Below are 18982 nucleotides of genomic sequence, written 5' to 3' on the forward strand. Positions count from 1 at the left end.
CAAGAGCTCACATACACTTGCCAATCAGCTAGCCTGTCACTTCTTCCGTCTCTGTAAATTACACAAAATCCGGAGGTGCAAGCTGTTAGGTCTGTCAGTTTTTAATAAACCTAAAATTCTTAACATCGATTTTTAAAAATTATTCTATGTCAAGTAAAACAAATTAAACATTTGAAAAAAAAAGGTAAATTACTTAAAAATACATTAATTAAATCGTGTTTTGTTGAGAAATAATACAAAGTGCTTCTTTGCGTTCTGATACAACGAACTATTGTTGCCCAGCTCCTCTACACAAATTAGATTTTTTTTCTTGAGACGGAGCAGGTTATAGACACAGATTAGGTCTAATCCGGACTCCGTAATGAGGTTAACAAGTAACTAAAAAAAAAAAAAAAAAAAAAAAAAAAAGCTTTTAACCTTCAGAGACAGAACAGAAATATTTTCACAATGGTTAAAGATTATTTCTGAAATGATAAATGCTTTTATCTATGACAATAATTTTAATGAATGCAAAAAGGTCCGTATACATAATTTTTAAAGCGTATGAAACACACTTCAATTAGCATTTAGAATAGATTTTAAAAATGTATTTAGTTTCATAATTGATTTGGACATGGTGTAAAAGTATTTTCATACACATAAAAAATAAGGAAACATATGTGGTACTTTCAGAATTTGTTTTTCAACTTAAACACAAAGTTTTTTTTTTTTTTTTCCAGGTGAAGTCAGATCCTCAGAAGTAGATACCTTAAGTCATCAAAACTGTCACACAATATTGATGTCAACACGTCAAACCAGTCCAACTCGATCCATGTCATACAGGGTTTGATGACTGACATTTTCTGGTAAAAGAGCGACACCCCCAGGCAAGCCTTGGTACTGCAGTGCAGTGTATTGTGGGTAGTCGTTGTCGGCCCGGTTCTGCTCTCATTCAGCAAAATGGCGACTTCCCTTGGATCCAACACCTACAACCGACAAAACTGGGAAGACGCGGTATGTAGAATTTCCTTCATAGTTTACGTATAACCGTATTAAGTGATTTTGCATAATTTCTATGACATTTCAGGAATAAGTATTACAGAAAAGCTTCAGTTTGATTTGTAGCAAGCTAGCTTCCCGCTAAGTAGCATAGGCTAATGCTAATACGGGAAGCATGGTTGGCAGCTTCTCTAATCTTTGTATCAATTGTTACAGTAATTATTAAATCCCTTCCTGAGTCAGGCAAACGCAGATTGTGGATCATTGGCAGCTGGTATTATCCATCTCCAGACGTCAAAGCAATTGTAGTAAACCTAAGCAAGGCTCGTAATGTATGCTAATTTACGTTAGCTTTAGCTGTCTGACGATGCTGAAGGGATGTTTGGTTTAATGTCACATTTTCTAAAGCTGAATTTCAGTGAAAATAATGTAATTATACTAGAAGAACTTAAATAATATCGTATGTAGGACAGTCCTTGAGAATTAAACGACATACCTGCTTTCCTCTTGTTTATCTTAAGCCATCTAGCAACCTCATCATTTATATACATTTTCGTCTTCGTCACTTTTTAAGTCCAATTTGCAAGTTTGCTTGTACTTTTATTCTAACATATCTCCTCTTTGAGAAATACCCGCTAATATATAAAATATAAGCTAAAAATACGTAATTGGATGTCACTTTAAGTATTATTTATTTATGACACTTCAATTCGTCCAGTTTAAAACGGGCAACTTTACTATATTTAAGTTCCCATTTATTTAACTGTGGTATTAAATGTTAATAAAGCTAAAGTATAGTGATACCCTAAGTCTTTACACCGTCCATAAAAGGTGAAAACTGTTGGTGTCCCCACTTTTAGTCATGACACAACCAGACATTTGATTAGTGTTTTAGTTTAAACTCCAGTCTAGAAACTATGTAACCTTAGAATATGTGAGAGATGTTTGAGCCCAACTATCTGCCCATGTTTGCATTTTTGGCTGAAGCTGTCAGAAGGATGGATTAAGACATGGTCATGATTAGCTACTAGCATTAAGACTGAAACAGCATCCTTCACCAGATGGAAAAGTGGGTGATGCTTAAAGCTTAACCGCCCTCACATGTACATTTGTCAAGCAGAGGCTGAAATTTAGTTTTGTCACTTCAGGTTGGGTATTAGTTGATACATGATTAGATGTAGAATTGTTGAATCCATGTTTTCTTGTCTGTTTCAGGATTTTCCAATTTTGTGTCAGACATGCTTGGGGGAAAATCCTTACATCCGTATGGTGAGTGAGAATTCCAGTGCCATCGTTGTTAGGTCCTGAATTTACTTTAATCATACTAATATTTTTTTATTTATTTAACTTTACAGACAAAAGAAAAATATGGAAAAGAATGCAAGGTATGCTCTTCAGTTGAATTTCTCTAGTTGTTGAAGGAATGCACACTTTAAGCTTGAAGTATTTTATCCTTCAAATTGACCTAAAGTTTTCCCTTCTTTTCTATCCATTAGATCTGTTCTCGACCTTTCACTGTATTCAGATGGTGCCCTGGGACTCGAATGCGTTTCAAGAAGACAGAAGTCTGCCAGACTTGCAGTAAAATGAAAAATGTTTGTCAGACATGTCTGCTTGATTTAGAGTATGGTGAGTCTGGGGATCTTTCTTCTTAAATTTGAATTCTTTTCACTCGTATCGAGGTCTTATTTGTCTATGTACCCCTTTTTCTTGATTTTTTTTTTTTTTTTTGATTGACAGGTTTGCCTATCCAGGTTCGTGACACAGGACTCACAGTTAAAGATGAGATTCCTCGCTCGGATGTGAATAAAGAATACTACACACAGAATATGGAAAGAGAGGTAGAAATTGTTTTTGTAATGACTTTTATCTTCAGTAGCATGCATTACTTGTAATATAACAGTCTCTAAACGTATTCATTTAGGTTGGAGTCCTTTTCTTTCTGTGTTCACGCTTAAAAATGCAGCACAGTTTTAAAGGTTTTCTGGTTCCTTTGCAACTCTCAGGAGGCTGTAAATATCACTGCACTGAGAACAGCTGGGAGCACTTTGATCAAAATTACACGTTTAATGTCATTAATGACTCATTGTATTCGCAGATGGCTAATTCCGACGGCACGCGGCCGGTAGGCCAACTCGGCAAGGCTACAAGCTCAAGTGATATGTTGCTCAAGCTGGCCAGGACCACGCCGTATTACAAGAGGAACCGGCCGCATATCTGCTCCTTCTGGGTGAAGGGAGAGTGTAAGAGAGGCGAAGAGTGTCCCTACAGGTGAGGAATAGTAGCATCTCTATCCAAAAAAAATCTGCTTTTATGCAGCAGATCTAAAACTGGTAACTTCAGTTTTAATTGGTTTAAAAGCTAAAATTATAAACCAGCATTTGTGCGTTTTATTCTTGTGTTTGTTATAATTCATTGTTAATTACAGGCATGAAAAGCCCACCGATCCTGATGATCCTCTGGCTGACCAAAACATCAAGGACCGTTACTATGGCATCAATGACCCAGTTGCTGACAAGCTACTAAAGCGGGCCTCAACCATGCCTCGACTAGACCCTCCAGAGGACAAGTCCATCACCACTCTCTACATAGGCGGTTTGGGTGACAATGTCACAGATGGAGATCTCAAGTAAGGATTTATTCTTTCTTTGTAGCCACAAGAGTCAATTCTTATGCTTAATCATCTATGTCTTCACTTGCAGGGGTCACTTCTACCAGTTTGGTGAAATCCGAACCATTACTGTCGTCCAGAGGCAGCAGTGCGCCTTCATCCAGTTTGCCACACGCCAGGCAGCTGAAATGGCTGCAGAAAAGTCCTTCAACAAACTCATCCTTAACGGACGGAGGCTCACTGTCAAGTGGGGGAGGTACGATGACTCGGGGTTTCTGAGGATGCCATGCTGTCAGCTGCTTGTTAAAAGCCAGATGTTTTTAAGGAGCCTTTGAAAATGCCTGAGGTGAAACCACCATCAGTGTTACAAGTGTTGGTAAATGGGGGAGTGTCGCCTTTAAAAAGTGGTTATTACAAACACAGCAGGAGCTTAATTGTGGCGCACAAGTTCTTCCCATCCTGGAGAAATTCTGTCACCTTTCTGTTTTCATAAAAGGCCTAAAAACTCAAACCTGTTTATCATTTAGGTCTCAAGCAGCGAGAGGAAAAGATGGTGTCAAAGATGATGAGCTGGGTATTAGACTGGATCCTGTACCTGGACTTCCTGGAGGTAAGTTGTCTCTCACCGGGAGGTGGGGGGTCTCCAGTTATTTATGCGTGCCATAAACATTAACATGACCACTGTCTTGTTATAAATAAAATATCTAACTCTTTACTTGACTCATCAGCATACATAACATTTACATTAAAGTGACTTCAGTGTCTGCATGTGAAGGGAACATGCTAGCGAGGAACACCTTTTTACTGTCTTTATTTCTTATCTTTGCCAGCTCTGCCTCCACCTCCAGCTTTAGATGAAGAGGGTCATGCCAACTATTTCAACCTGGACCCCAGCTCCGCCCCTGCTGTCATGAACATAGGTTTGCCTCCACCTCCAGGCCTCAACCCACCTCCTCCAGGTAAAAATAGCTCAGATTTACTTCAAATTGATGCATAAAGAAAGTAGATACTAACCATCTACTTTTGCTCACACAGGTTTTGGTCCTCCAATGTTCCACCCTATGGGGCCCATGGCTCCACCTGTGCCCCCTACTATAGCAATGGGACCTCCTGGTGCAATCCACTATCCCTCCCAGGATCCTCAGCGCATGGGTGCTCACGGAGCTCATGGTTCCCGTCATATCACCGAGTGAAAACCTGCTTTCCTCATGATGAGCCTGGTCAAGTCATTTAATGTGAGGTCCTGAAACCCGAAGACTTCACACGATTCAGTCCTTCATTCTGTACACAAACCCACATTACATCAAATGAATTCATCACCTCAGTATGTCTCAAGAAGAAAAAAGTGGAATTGTACTCCATCACTTTTGTTGCTTCTTGCAGTAAACACAAAAGACTTCCAACATGAGTGCTGGCCATGGTTACTGTTGTAAAGTTCTTAGGGATGAACCTGTTCTTGTCTTATTTTGCATAGTGTCACATAGAGCTTGATATGGAGGGTTAATTCTAAATCTGTCTCTTTTCTGATTTCTTTTTTTTAAATAAATTTGATGCAATATTCCACTGCAGAATGACTTGGATTTTCTTCTTTACTCATTACATTGACTCGGCTTTCATCTATTTGCACCAGAATGTAAATTAAAAAATAGATTGCATATTAGGATTGCATGTGTAATGTACTTCAGCAAATAGCAAATGCTAGGAGTATTTGGGATAGAAAAGCTTGTATAGGACTGTTTATCTATAAGAAGTAACTCCATCTTCCCGTGCACACAACTGGTACTTATTAAGGAAGATTACCCCAGGAGAATGTTTGCACTTCATTTATTCTGGAGTATGCACATCTTCTTGAGCAGTTCAAGCATGAGAGGATTAAAAGAAAACAACTTAAATCTTTGTATGGCAGTGTAACTTTAATGTTTTCATTGATATTTTTCTAAGTCCAGCACCACAGAAGGAGAAACTCAGCCACAGTCTGCACATCTTTGATGTGGGTGTTATCTTTTGTACTTTTCGAGTGATTCTAGACCAGCTTGTAATTTCATATGGATAAACCACACCATGCCATTTTTAAATACAGTTTTACTTTAAGGGGTTTATTGTAAACCTTTAGCATATAACTTTGACCAGGAGTTCTGTTTAGAAATCCATCTGTAAAGTGACTTTAAGAGAGACAACATGATTGTAAAATGTTACTAATTTTCAGGGACAAATAAGAGCTGCCTTAGTATGTCATCGATCTTCCTGCTTTTCATGTAAATCTGTGGATGCGGGTCCTATTCCAATAGATCTGCATTGGTGCTTCTGTTTTTTTCAAGCCCCTTCTTGATTCTCCTGAATTTAATAAGCCCAGAACATTTTCATGATGTAGTATCCCAAATGACCACTAGAGGCAGAATTTTCTAGTTGACTTCTTTTGAAAAATGTTTAGCATTATAAGCAAACTCCTGCAAAACCCTCATTTCAAACCAATATATATTTTGTGTATTGCTTTAACCCTTTGATGCTTATTGATGCATATATATATACATCAAATCACTTAGGCTCCAAAATTGCTTTAATTTAAAGCAAAAACAAAAATGATTTTTTTTAAATAGCTGGAAATAAATATGAATTAATATTAAAGATATGCATATTTGTGAGGGGGATGATCGTATTTCAATGTATATTTTTAATCTATGTAGAGCAAAAATTAGTGGCAGTTTTTTTTATCGACACAAAACTTGCTTTGTCCTTTCAGAGCATTGTTGAGTTGAGACATAATGAACATATAATCCTCATCCACTTTTGTTGTCAGGAAAAGATGATCAAACATTAATGCAATCTTTAAAATCAGAACCGAAAAAAAAATTAAAAAAAATTGTCTCCCTAGTAAAATAAAATCAGCCACCAGTGGTCATTTCAGGAATTGTAACCATTGAAACACCAAAGTTTGCATCAAATTTGGAAACAGGGTGTGGGCTTGGTTTATCTCTTGTTTCTTTTATGTTTTTTTTTTTTTATTTACAACTTTTTAACAGTTCTGCAAAATAAACCGAATATTTTGCATGATTTTTTTAAATTTACTAACAGATTAGTTGCACTAATGGACTCAATACACTGAGCTATGTGATGTATTTCCGGTTTAAATAAGACCGCTCTTTTATTTCCGGTTGTGGCTAACTGTATTCATCGACTTAGTAAATCTCCGTGTGCTATTCCTAGTATTGTCCTTTTTTTCGTTAAGTCTTTACATGAGAGTGATTATTCGCACGTTATTTTCTAAATATGTTTGGCCAGTGATGAACTGTATATCTTGGCCGCACTGACCCGAAGAAAGGGTTAAGGTTAGGATTATGGGGGATTAAACCACCAAACGGCTCCTGAGTGCGGCTGTGTTTAACACACCTATGTGCGTGTAACTCATGGGACTTTAACTTAAAGTATAACTTTAAATACATGCAACCAGTAACAACATTTAGCCTTAGACACACTTAAAATATGTCTGGCAATGCATCAGTCTGCATCTTGGCTGCACATATTACGTGACACCAACGTGAAATTCGATTAGTTTTTAAGCTGGACACACATAAATATACATGGATAACATCAACCTTACCTTTAAAGTTTGCTTTGGAGAAGGAAAACATATATAATGTGAACCCTTTTTGCATTTGAATTTGGAGCATTTTGCTAGAAAGATGAACAATGCGCCTAACATAATTTATGGTGACTCTTTGGTAGCTCCAAGAGACACAATATAAACTCCAAATACTTCACTTTTTCCATGTAAACAACAGTCCACTGGCCCAGCTGGAAATGACTGGTCATGTACCGAATGCAAAACTAGGTCGTGAATTTAGCCCATTAGCAGGTTTCCTTTGCTGTTGCTTTGCTTTTGTCAGGCCTCTTTTAACTGGGAATGAAGATTATAGCACTGCAGTCCAAAACTTTGAACCCAATAACAAAAGAAGCTACACTTACATGCAACTTTATAAATCGAGAGAAAAAAACATATTTACATTGTTGCTTTTGTTTAATCATTCATTTATGCACAGAGAACTATTTTCATCAGACCCCTCATTTTTTCCTCTTTGATGTAAATTTAAGTCCGTTTGTGTTGATAAAAATACAGACCAGTCCTTAAAATATTGACTGTATAAGAGAACTGCACAGAGCGAGTGTGACATCACTCATAGAAAATGGCTCACTTCTGTCTCCAATCAGTCAATTCAGCCGCCATTTTCTCACGGATGTCACTATGTTGGAGACAGCCGACATGACTGATCCCAGTCGGGATGAGTCACTGTTTCTATGGCAACCACTTGCCCCAATCAGGAGTGAGCTTGCTGGAAGTCCAAAGCCCTTAAACCGAAAACAGACTCGGAAGAATGTGTCAACCAGTTTCAAAAGTTCAAGGTGGGAGCCAATAGGAAGCACATACTTTCATGCATCATGATTGGCCAATTTCTAAATTGAAAAACGAAAAACTTGCGATAAAAAAAAATGTCATGAAGATACAGAAATGTCATGGGTAATAGATGTTTATTTCTCAATTGAAGTCTATCTTGGCTTATCAGAATCACCAGGTACTTCCTGTTTGTAACGCCAGGTGGGAGGGGCCTTTCAGTCCAGTTCTCAGATGCAGTCAATGTGCAGAAGATTGGTATTGTCATTATTCTTATTTGTTCTCCTACAAGGAAAAAACAGGTATGAACTCTGAATGAAGAGAGGGCGGGGCTTGAGTCTATAGCCTATCGACTCGTCTTCATAATTCATTTGATTCCGGGCTGTAGTTCCCTCCCCATCCCCTGGGAGCTCTGTTGAAGTTAGGCCGTCGACACATGCGGTCCACAGGGACGCTGGGAAGGTTCTGGGACTCGACCGCCTCAAAGTTAATGACCGGGATCACTCTCCTACTCGCCATAGAGCCCCCAAACGGCATCGGAGACCTGAGAGAGCAGAAGCACCTTACTCATTTTGAGGATAATTTCTATGACAGATTAATGCACACAAATAATGATTAATAATCAAAAACAATGGCAGACTAGATGAATTTAGAGTGGATCATGGTTCTGGACTCTGACCTAGATTAGCAGTGTTGTTGCTTCGATGATTAGTTGAGAACAGATTTCAGTCAGGTCGTGTTATTTCTTAATAATCCCAAGGATGCAAGTCTACCCCCCAAGAGGGTACAGTTACAGACTGACCCTCAGAATTTGCTCAATCAAAAACTCCAACAGAACAATGTTTGTCTCGCTTGATCGTCATTTTACCCATTCGTCCAACCTTCACCTTTGCTACACCTGATGTGTTCCTTCGTGCCACGAGAAAGAGGATTCCCCTTTTGTCCTGAATGCACGTCAAGAAGTTTTTAGCACCCCCCTGTTCCCCCTGTGGATCATCTATCAAGGCCAGGGTTTGAAATAGCCACCGTGCTGACAAACTCCAAGGAGGCAAAAGGCAGAGAGACTGGTTTAAATTTCAAACTGTGGAAACATGGAGTGGAGCCGAGGGATGAGATGATGGATAACTTGTTTAGGTCATTCACAGGTCTTTCTTTAGACGGACCGGCCTCAAACCTACGCTCAGACTCAGCTAGATTTATGAGATTTTATTGTTTTCCAGCCAGGAAATGACAGTTTGGAAAGATTTACCTGTTAAAACACCTGTAGTTGGCAGGCTGTAGTCTTTGTGGGGGCTGTGGCAGCTGTGTGTTTAGGAGACTCAAAAGCTCCTCGTTGCCTCCCAAAGCTTCCCTCCACGGGGAGCAGTAAGATTTGGGGATTACTGTTGTATTAAACTTCTCATGGGGAATTTCCTTCAAAGGTCCAGAATAACCTGGCAAAAGAAAAGGAACATTTGAGAAAGCAAAACTAAAAGTTACTTTAAACTTGGATTTTTTTCAATTAAAAAAAACCCCACATTTTCTTTAAAACTAAAAACTTGCATTTAAATGAAACCATCCTGGATGCAAACACAAGTTAGCAGGCTGCATTTAAGCACACAGATGAGACAGACATATAAATCTCTTTGAAGTCTCTGCTGTGTAGAATCCGAATGACAGTAATTAGATCTCAGTGTGAATCCTTAAGAATAAACAGAGCTTAATTCACCATCAGTCAGAAACTGTAAGCAGTGCCTTTTTGCCAGGCCAGATATAAAACCAGCAGAAACCCTCTCAGATAATTGCTTTCCTCCACCAGCCAACTCCCCTGGCTCAGATTATGATAAAACTAATTCGTGTGCTCAGAGCTTTTTCATTTTAAAGGTGAGTCTTGACAACACAGAGCAGCTATTTGTTGCTCAAGCATTCATGTTGTTCAGGCATTGCCCAAGCTTTTGGCGTTGCAAAGAGCTTGTCTGCAGCGTTCGCTCTTTCAGACCGTTGTATTACCTGGAGCCAGGACACCGGGGCTGCCCTTCTTTGCTACAGTCTTCTGAAGGTTCATGACCAGGCTGTGCTTACCGGGGATGGAGGCAGCTTGGTTTTCTTTTCCTCCCTGCGGCTGCGCCAATGTCTGCTGGGGAGGACTGGCCTCGAGGTGAACCTTAACAATGTGCAGAGGAAAGCTTTTTGGGCACAAAATGCTAAAATATTTGCCTCTTCTTCCTTAGAAATCTGCTGACTTTACAACACCGAGGATGTTGACCAGTCAATGCATCACTTAATAATCAGATTCGGCTCCCTAAAGACTTTGTCCACAGGTTTGTGTTCTCAAATATGTTGAAATTTAAACAGGTGTCAGATACACCTCATAGTTTAAGCCACAGTTCTCATCCTCCTAAACTAGTGCAGTCGGAGCTACAAGTATTACCCTTACAAGTCAAAACTAATGTGATTTTTAAGAAAGTTTTCAAAAAAAACTAAAAAGCTGTTTTTATTTTCCATCTGTCAACTGAGAACAAGTGATCCCCCTCCAGAAGTTCTGCAACCCGCTTTCATTGTCATACCAAACCGTCCACTAGGGGGCAACAGTGACTTCCTATTTGAAGCTGGTTTGAAAACAAAAGTTACTTAAGCTAAATCAGTGTAAAAAGTAACCCACATGCTAGTCTGTCTCATTGACTGCATGCAGAAAGGCCTTGTTTCCACTGAGCAGTCTGGTACGGCCCGGTCCGGTAAGGAGTAGTACGGTACGGTTCAGTTAATTCACGCGAGCGTTTTCACTCAGTCAAGCTTCGCTTCTAGTAAGCGGTTTATTTTCACGGTGCATGTGTGTTGTAGATGCTTTTTATTGCTTTACTTCGGGTACATCGTGTATAACAGGAATTTAATGCTATTTGAAAGAAGATTGTGGGCGTCTAAGAAGAATACCGCCATAAAGAGGAAAACGGAAACGCTAGCTTAGCGCTATGTTGGTGTTTTCTAATGTTGTCATCACTTTTTCTGCCTATCAAGGGGTGGCTTCAGCGTCCCGTTCCATTTCAAGAGGTACAGTTTGGTACTGTTTAATGGGTCCATTTGAAATTGAAATACTCAAAATAGCGGACCGTGTTGTACCGAACCAGACCGCTCAGTGGAAACAAGGCTTAATAGAGAATAGAATGTCACCCATAAAAAATGACTTGATTCTGGGTCCAACGAAATGAAGCTAATTCAGTTGCCATTTTTTTCATGATACGAATTCTGTCATGTTGGAACCAGATGACACCGAAAAGCCATAATTGTTCCAAGTCGGTCTGAGTCAATGTTTCTATGGCAACTATACTCGCCAATCAGGAATGATCGTGTTTGAAATCCACATCCTTTCCACTAAAAGTGGACTCGGGAGAATCATTCCAAACTGTTCTATGTGAGACCACATGCATCGATTGAGACATCTGATTGGTTAGTTTATACAGAAAAAAATAGCATGAAAATAAAAAGAATTAGCAAAATGTAGCAGAGCAGGAATGATTATTCTAACAAAAAGAATGACAGAGTAATAGCTGTTTATGTCTTTATGAACATATATGGAATTTTGGCTTTTTGGGACCAGTGGGTACTTCCTATATCCAGTTCTTATATACAGTCAATGATCTGTCCCAATTGACTTGAATGCAAAATTCAGTCTGATTCTACATTCACTTTCCTGAATAGATTTACTATCGATAACAATTAAACTTATTTGATGAAACTCAATGCTTTATTTCATCTTTAAGATTGAAATTGGACCAAGACACGGAATTAAACTTCAGAGCAGCCTGACTGTGCATGTTCAAACCACAAACAGGTTTTTTTTTTTGGTCCGTTTCATCTATTTTTGCTAAAATGTCTGGGTTCTGTGGAGTCATAACCAGCCAAGATGGTGACAGCTGGGGAGCAGAAAAACTGGCTTTCAAAGCAGCTCAAAAGAGAAGCATGGGTGACGTTGCATACTCCCTATTTTTAAACTGTAAGGATTCAAAAAGACGGTCGCTCCCACCTCCAAACAGTTAGCTGATTAAAAGACAGCCAGCTTGCAAGGAGGAGTTTGGCTTTAGGCCCCATTATCAAGTTATCAGAAAAGATTTAGCCTCAAAGTGGACGACACATGATAGATATCTGAGCTTTTCCTAGAATATATGATTATGCGTGAACATTACAAGCTTTCCAAAACCATTATAGTCATTATAACAGGAGTCATCACACAACAGTAATTGTGTAGTCTCAGGTCTTACGTTGGTGTAATGAGGTCCAGAGGTGACATTCTCCAGAGTGAACTTATCTGCTCTCTTCTGTCTCTCCTGAAACATGCGAGAGCCGCGATTAGAGGGAAGGTTGAGCTCCTCCATCATCACGTCTTTTGGAACGCTGATCTTTTTCCCCAGGTTCAGGCCTTTAGACGAAACAGATGTTAATAAACAGAATATCGTGATACGGTTTTGTGGGGAGAGAGGGGGACAGTTTTTGTGCATAGAATCTCATTCTGGGTCTTCATGAAATTTAGATGTTACTTCAAAGCAGTTGCTTTCAGAAAAAAAGTGTCGGGGGGGGGGAAGCACTAATGAGAATCATTGGCAAATCATTACGACTGTGCTGGTCTCCTTGTTTCTGTCAACATTAAGCAGCTGTGGAGGACTGATATGCAAAATCAGAAGTGTGTGCAGCATCCCTAAGTATCCTCTCAGCTTTAGCCTACAGTCTCACGTTGTGTTGTAACACGACACAGCTGTGGGTCTCGCATAGCCTCAAGATGATGTCAAGTTGTGTGTAATGTTTGTTGTGCTCCGGAGTCGCACGGGTAACTGGGCATATAAATAGGATCTTTGGATGAAAGGCTTGTGTCAGAAAACGGATGGTCCTTTCACTCGCACACGATAAGTGCTGGGAGAAGGCAGCGCGGATGCCACCCTCCAGGAGACGTCTTTGATCAGCCTGTGTAAAATTCAGTGGTGGGAGTCACATTTTGCTGAGCTTACGAGACTTGGTTTCAAAGGCGCGTCGGCAAACGGCGCTGTGGAAACAAGCGGGGCTGCAGGGACGGTCCCCCACTTTGGAGATTATCGAGCCGCTTGTGGGATTTCAGATTATTGTCCGGTTGTTTTCGACCAGGGTAGTCATTCACCCTGACGTTACATCTGACACTCCCAGTTGGGATACTGCACCATGGGATTGAGTTTTACTCAAAGGCAGAGTAAATGAATTGGCCAAAAATATGTATTTTAATATTGTCATTGCTATGAGGTGCTAAGGTGCTATTGCTAGTGCTTCAAGAAGCTTGTATCTTTTATAATATTTGTCAATAATTATACTAATTGACTCAAAAATTGGGGGAGAGGAAGTTTTTTCCCAGGGGGACACCTTTCCCCCCCCTGTAGCTCCACCCCTGGTCTTATCAAACCTGCTGAAATGTTTCCCTTAATTCACATATACTGTATGTTGCTAGTGTCAGTGCATGCATACATGGATAACATCAATGCATACTCGTACCTCCTCTGGCTTCATTAGCTAGGGCTTGCGCCTGTAACATCCTCTGCTTCGTCACGTCACCCAGGCCCGACTGCATCATCATCATTTTCGTCTTTTAATGAACAAACAATCAAATATTTAATTGACATAAAACACAACCAAATTTCACTTCAAATTCATTTAAATTGTCATTTTTAACGTGAAATTTTGCTAGTTTACACTCTGTTCTGTAGAATAGACCACGCCCTGGATTCCGTACCTGTGTTTTGAGTCTCTTGCTGCTGGTCGGGCTGGTTTTTGAGTTCGCTCGACTCTGGAGCTGGGATGCTTCCACACTCCTGAGTGCGGAGGGAACAGTCTGTATAAAACTCATCCCAGGATGCCTTCAGAGCTTACCTCACCAAGTTTTTTTTAGCAGAGGGGCAAGAGAGTTAGGATGCATTTTAAAGGGGTGTTTTGGAGATGGGGGTGTGAGTGTGTGGGTGACTATAAAAAAGTAATTAAGGGAAATAGCGGACATAAGGATTTACATCCTGACCTTGATTTTTTTTGGACTGAATGGCTTGAGGGGGTACATGTGTGTTATAGTGTCTGTGTGTGTGTGCCAGAAGCAGCTGTCCAGCCCAACCAATCCTGTGCAAACACACAGAGCACTTTTACAGGAACAGTTTAAACATTTATGAGCTAGCTGTGGCTAGAGGTTGTGACTCTTTCCTGGTTTAGGGCTAAATGTTGAACTCCGCTCCAGGATGCTGCTTCAATTTCTAACAGTTTAACATTATTTAAGACAGATTTGCCCTTGTGCTTGTTCTCACTAACACAGAAAAACTCCCATTATGAGCCAACATTATGCTTTTATTGTCGTTGATTTGTTTATTTTGTTTCCCCCTTTTACAATGACCTTTAGATTTGGAGATTTTATCATGCAGTTTATTTTTTTTAATTAATTATCTCCCAACAAATTGCCTGTCAGAGCTCAATAGGAACCCGGTGGCCCAATGATGTCATTAATTACAATAATAATAATAATAAAAAAGCCTATAATTTTTATTTGGATTAAATATTAATTATCCAGCCCAATGGGGAGCCTACCTGTCTGTAGGGGGGAAACTGTGAAGCCGAGAGGAGTCAGAAAATCAATGTTTAAATTATAGCTTTGTTTGATTTAAGTGGGGTTACAATTTATTCATCAAATGTGTTTGTTTCCGTTTATCAGTCGTCTGCAAATGTCCTCCAATGACTTCAACTGGAAACAGGGTTTTTTCTTTTTAACTCACGCAGCAAATGAGAACTGCTGCAAAAACCTGGTTTTCTACTTTGCAATGTTGTTTTTGACTTGAAATAACAATAAAAAGGATTAGGCAGTACAAAGAATAAGATTGTAATCAAAATTTACTTTTTTTTTAAAACTAAAATAATAAAATTCAGGTGACAGGTAAAACTCTTTGACATGCAGAAAATCAAATTTGCTATGAATTTTGCACCTTAATGTTGAAAAAATGCAACAATAGTTCTAATTAGTTACTTTAAAAATGATACAAAAACAAAATGATTTGTTACTTGTACAAACTGCAAAAAGAGTTAAATTAGCCAAGTAATAACGGCAGAACTGAATTTAGATTCTAGTCCACTGAAGAAATTGTGCTACTGCAAAAATGAAAAGTGAAAGTGTTTTAAAAATCAAATAGTATAATATGAGAAAAGGCTAAGTAAGTATTCATTTTTGGTTATTTATAGAACAAGAAGAAAGCCTTTTTTTGACAGCAACAAGGTCTTTTCTGATGTGTAGAATAAGTTAGGAAAGTGTGATTTTAGTGAACAAATGTTGACCCTTTGTCCAAAGAATTAATAACCATTTTAAAGTCTTTGTTTATTTCTAGTTTTTTGGTGTTAGATAAAAATTTTTTCGAAGACCCATTACAATGATAATCATGTTTTTAAGATGTTATTTTTTCATTTTCATGATGGAGAACATATATGGATAACATCACTCTTCAAATTGCACTCCTGAGCATTTTTTTATTTGAATTTTTGTGAATAAGGAGCAGATGATGAATAAATGTCATTGCTGCTGGAGTGACGTAGATGCTCCAGTCAGCAGGTAAAAAGCATGTCTGCTTGCAGACAAATAGAGCCATGTTCGTCTTCGTTTTATTCATCTGAACTGCCGTGAGGTCAAAAACTGTACGGCTAAATTGCTCCAATATTGCTCACCATTTTTGTTGCACCTCTAGCAGGAGAGCATGTAAATATAAGGATGATGGGAAATGAGGGCAGGCTTACTCCACACCAACAGTCCCACCCACAACTCAGAGGTGAATATCTGATGAACTACTTCCGCTCTATAGACACTATGTCCTAGAACATGACACTTTTAAAAGAAAAAATATTTTGGCTAAAGTGACATTGTCATAATTATAAGACCACATGGAATTATTTTACAATACATCAAAAGATGGTTGGAGTGCGACTTAAAACTTTAGTGCATCCCTGCTGTTTTAAAAGAATGCACTGAGTTTATCTCATAGCTTTCTAAATCCTTCTAAAGTTAAACCAAGTGCCAATGATTAAATGAAACTTGTTACCCCTCTGGGGCATTTCCCCCCAGGAAACATGACCCGCATTGCTGACAAATATCAGATCAAGATGTAAATAGCTTCTCCCACATAGCAGTGTGTTCCCTTCTTGTGTTAAGAGTCCTGCTGACAGTTATCTTACAATAACCATTTTAATTTTGTATGATTGTTAAAGTCAGCTTCTTGCTTACAACAAAATACTTAGGTCACAAAAAAGTGAGTTTTTCTGCTTGACCAACACAAAGTTGACTGTGCAAAACACTGTTATTGCTTTCACAGTGGTACTAAACCTTCTAGTATTACTTTTTCTATAATTTTGTTAACTAAGTTACTCAAGTTTAAATTCCCATATACAAAAAATAAATGTTTTTATTTAAATAAATCATAAAATTCTAGAATTCTCTTGAATGAACTTTCAGACGATTCCTTCAAATGATAATGTCACAGTTGTGTTTGGTATTTATTTATACATTTCTATGGAGGAAATTACAAAAAACAATTAAACAATTATATGTTAACATGATTTTAAATGAAAAATGTATCAAATATTAAAGATCTTTTTTGAATTTTGATTATTTACATACTCTCCACTCCTTCACACACACATGCGCCCACACACAAATGCCATTTAAAGTTTCTGTCCATCTTGAAACTGATAGTCCTATTCTTTAAACTGACACACTGTCATTTGCAGTTATTGCAGGACAGACAGCCTCATTTCTTGGGCAGATGGGCAGTCCCAAACCCTGCAGGAGATGAGCACTGGCAGCTGACACAAGAACAATCGAGTGCCATTCATACTGAAGGGCTTTTCTAATAAGAGCACCTTTAAAATTGTTTGGTACGCTGGCCTTCAGATAACACCTTATTGGCGGCACAGAGAGCCGCAGAAAGCAAAAAATAGCTAAATTAACTAGTGCTTTTATCTTTTCACGCTGTGAGCTAAATGCATTAAAATTCATGGCACAGCACTGGAGAAATCATCATTCTGAACTTCTCTCTTTGCCTTTGGGAGGACTGCTGTGAGTCAATCAAATGGGGAGCTGTCTTGACAGTGCTCATTTAAAGCTTGAATCTAGAGAGGAATAATAGATGAGCTGCTGCGCGAGTCTCATTGACTCGATCAAAGAGCCATATGGAGATAATGCATGGAAGCTGGTCAGAGAAAGAACGGAATTCCTGCGGAAATGTTCAATCACCCATCAGGTAGTGTCCAAAAAAAAAAAAAAAAACAACTCTCTGCCCACATGGTACAATTTATGAGCAATCTGTTGGTAGTTATCTAAAACTTCGATGTTTCAACTCAACAGTTTTTGGACTACAATTAACTGTTTTTTCAAAGCTTTTGCAGGACGAAAGCACAAAGGAAACTGCTGTTTTTATGAGTAAGGAACTTCTTCAGTAATAATAGATGGTTTTCCACATCCACAACAGTGGGTTTTTATTCATCCTTTTTGGTTAAAAATGGATTAGACATTCAGCTCTTTAGTCATTTAAATCATTGTTGCTGGTTTTACTCTGTGTGGTGCAGCATTTTAAGCATGAATATATTTATGCAAATGTGTCTAATGTTTCCCCAAAACTCCCTGGAAAAGAAATATATGTGTTTTTTAATTTAACTTTCTGGCTAAAAAAGGGCTCAATTTAACTACATTCACATATTATATATAGCAGTTTCATTTCACAGTTTATATTTTTTGGTCTAAATTTTGTTGACTTTGTAGCAGAAATTTTAATAAATATTGAACATTTTTGTCCCTTTTGCATGTCAGAAGGAACTATATGGTTCAGCTCATGTTTTGTTTGAAGCACCTGATAGAAACCACAGAACTCTGGTCTTTACACCACCCCTTTTTTTGTTTTTATTGTTTTTTTTTTCAATGTAAAGTTTATTTTAAAATTTATGTTGTTTTTAAATCTTAAAGTACTCTCACAAAACTAAAAGCAAAAATTGTTCAAGTTATAGGCCCACAATCGCATTCCAATAAAAAACAAAAACATCTATACATTCAAAGTTTAACCATTTCATGTCTGAATTTATTGCTGATTTAATATTAAAAAATATATATTCTTTTGTTTTTTCCATTCCAGATTAAATTAAGTGGCACTCTGGATTTAATGGTACATTGTAAATGAATGACGTATGGCGTGAAGGGGTCATTTCCACTTTATTTGTACCAGTGTGGAATCAAAATGATAAAATATTATGTCTTCTTTAAAATACATATATTTTTAATTTTGCCTCTACATCATCATAACACCCCCCAACCCAGTAAGTGTAGTAAGATATAGTTTTTTCCAGCTCCTTTCTATAGGTAAACTGTTCTCATTAGTCATTTACCAGATTAAAATGATTTGTTTTTTTTATTTGTCTGATGCTCATAAAATGAGAGAGTGTGCTTTTCTATTTTTCTAAATGTCAGACTATTCTTCTGGAAATGCTAAATCCATTAGCCCTTTTTTTATTTTTGTAAAACGGTGGAGTTATGATGTACTCCTAAAATTTAATAAAAAGTCAGTTAATGTTTGCCCCATTGACATTTACTCTCGCCTCCTTCAGACATTAGCAGCACCAAAAAGTGATTGAGAAGAAACTACTTTACGCTAAAAGGACAAATGATATGCCAGAGACCTCGTTTACTTCTGAGAACCCAAAAAGGCAGAAACGCACAAAGAAGCACACCGACACACGCACTCATAGATTCAGATCTTTATTAAAAGACTGCAGCTGGAAAGTGAAACATTCAAAAAAGCAGCAAGAGCTAAAGTGAATTACAAGGCTTGAAATAAAAGCCTGGGCAGTGAATCAAATCATGGGCCCATTCTCACAGCACTCACCATGCATGAAATGAGCTGCTAATTAGCTTGTAATCAGACAGTACAGCTCTTGTGAGCCTAATGGGAACCTATTAGCAACTGAGAGTGTTTTTCACAGTCTGCACAACCAAAACATCTCCCTCCATT

The 18982-nt window shown here is 38.3% G+C and overlaps 2 protein-coding genes across 3 annotated transcripts; one reads left to right on the forward strand and one right to left on the reverse strand.

Annotated features, from left to right (window-relative positions):
- Positions 1–715: 715 nt before the first annotated feature.
- On the forward strand, positions 716–5157 carry rbm22 (RNA binding motif protein 22). Its single transcript, XM_024283163.2, has 11 exons — positions 716–993; positions 2194–2247; positions 2334–2363; positions 2475–2607; positions 2719–2819; positions 3077–3249; positions 3407–3607; positions 3681–3845; positions 4117–4199; positions 4420–4548; positions 4625–5157. The coding sequence occupies exons 1-11, from the start codon at positions 940–942 to the stop codon at positions 4780–4782; spliced, it is 1281 nt and encodes a 426-aa protein (XP_024138931.1). The 5' UTR covers positions 716–939; the 3' UTR covers positions 4783–5157.
- A 2428-nt stretch (positions 5158–7585) lies between these two features.
- On the reverse strand, positions 7586–13830 carry LOC112153446 (myozenin-2). 2 transcript variants are annotated; one of them, XM_024283668.2, is made up of 6 exons: positions 13702–13830; positions 13464–13554; positions 12212–12369; positions 10038–10119; positions 9226–9409; positions 7586–8520 (listed from the first exon to the last, which is right to left on the reverse strand). In XM_024283668.2, the coding sequence occupies exons 1-6, from the start codon at positions 13813–13815 to the stop codon at positions 8337–8339; spliced, it is 813 nt and encodes a 270-aa protein (XP_024139436.2). In that variant the 5' UTR covers positions 13816–13830; the 3' UTR covers positions 7586–8336. The 2 variants fall into 2 exon arrangements, with proteins under 2 accessions (XP_024139436.2, XP_024139435.2); XM_024283667.2 differs by having other exon boundaries at positions 9966–10119.
- Positions 13831–18982: the final 5152 nt, after the last annotated feature.

The sequence above is a fragment of the Oryzias melastigma genome, linkage group LG10, assembly GCF_002922805.2.
Source record: "Oryzias melastigma strain HK-1 linkage group LG10, ASM292280v2, whole genome shotgun sequence".
Lineage (NCBI taxonomy): Eukaryota > Metazoa > Chordata > Actinopteri > Beloniformes > Adrianichthyidae > Oryzias > Oryzias melastigma.

Bases quoted from the DNA above. Each gene is read 5' to 3' on its own strand.
- rbm22 (XM_024283163.2), top strand. From the start codon at position 940: ATGGCGACTTCCCTTGGATCCAACACCTACAACCGACAAAACTGGGAA. The intron at 2,820-3,076 runs GTAGAAATTGTT...TTGTATTCGCAG, and splicing joins CACAGAATATGGAAAGAGAG to ATGGCTAATTCCGACGGCAC. The intron at 4,549-4,624 runs GTAAAAATAGCT...TTGCTCACACAG, and splicing joins CCTCAACCCACCTCCTCCAG to GTTTTGGTCCTCCAATGTTC.
- LOC112153446 (XM_024283667.2), bottom strand. From the start codon at position 13,815: ATGAGTTTTATACAGACTGTTCCCTCCGCACTCAGGAGTGTGGAAGCA. The intron at 13,555-13,701 runs GTACGGAATCCA...GTTCATTAAAAG, and splicing joins GCAAGAGACTCAAAACACAG to ACGAAAATGATGATGATGCA. The intron at 12,370-13,463 runs GTACGAGTATGC...TTTCGTCTAAAG, and splicing joins AGCTAATGAAGCCAGAGGAG to GCCTGAACCTGGGGAAAAAG.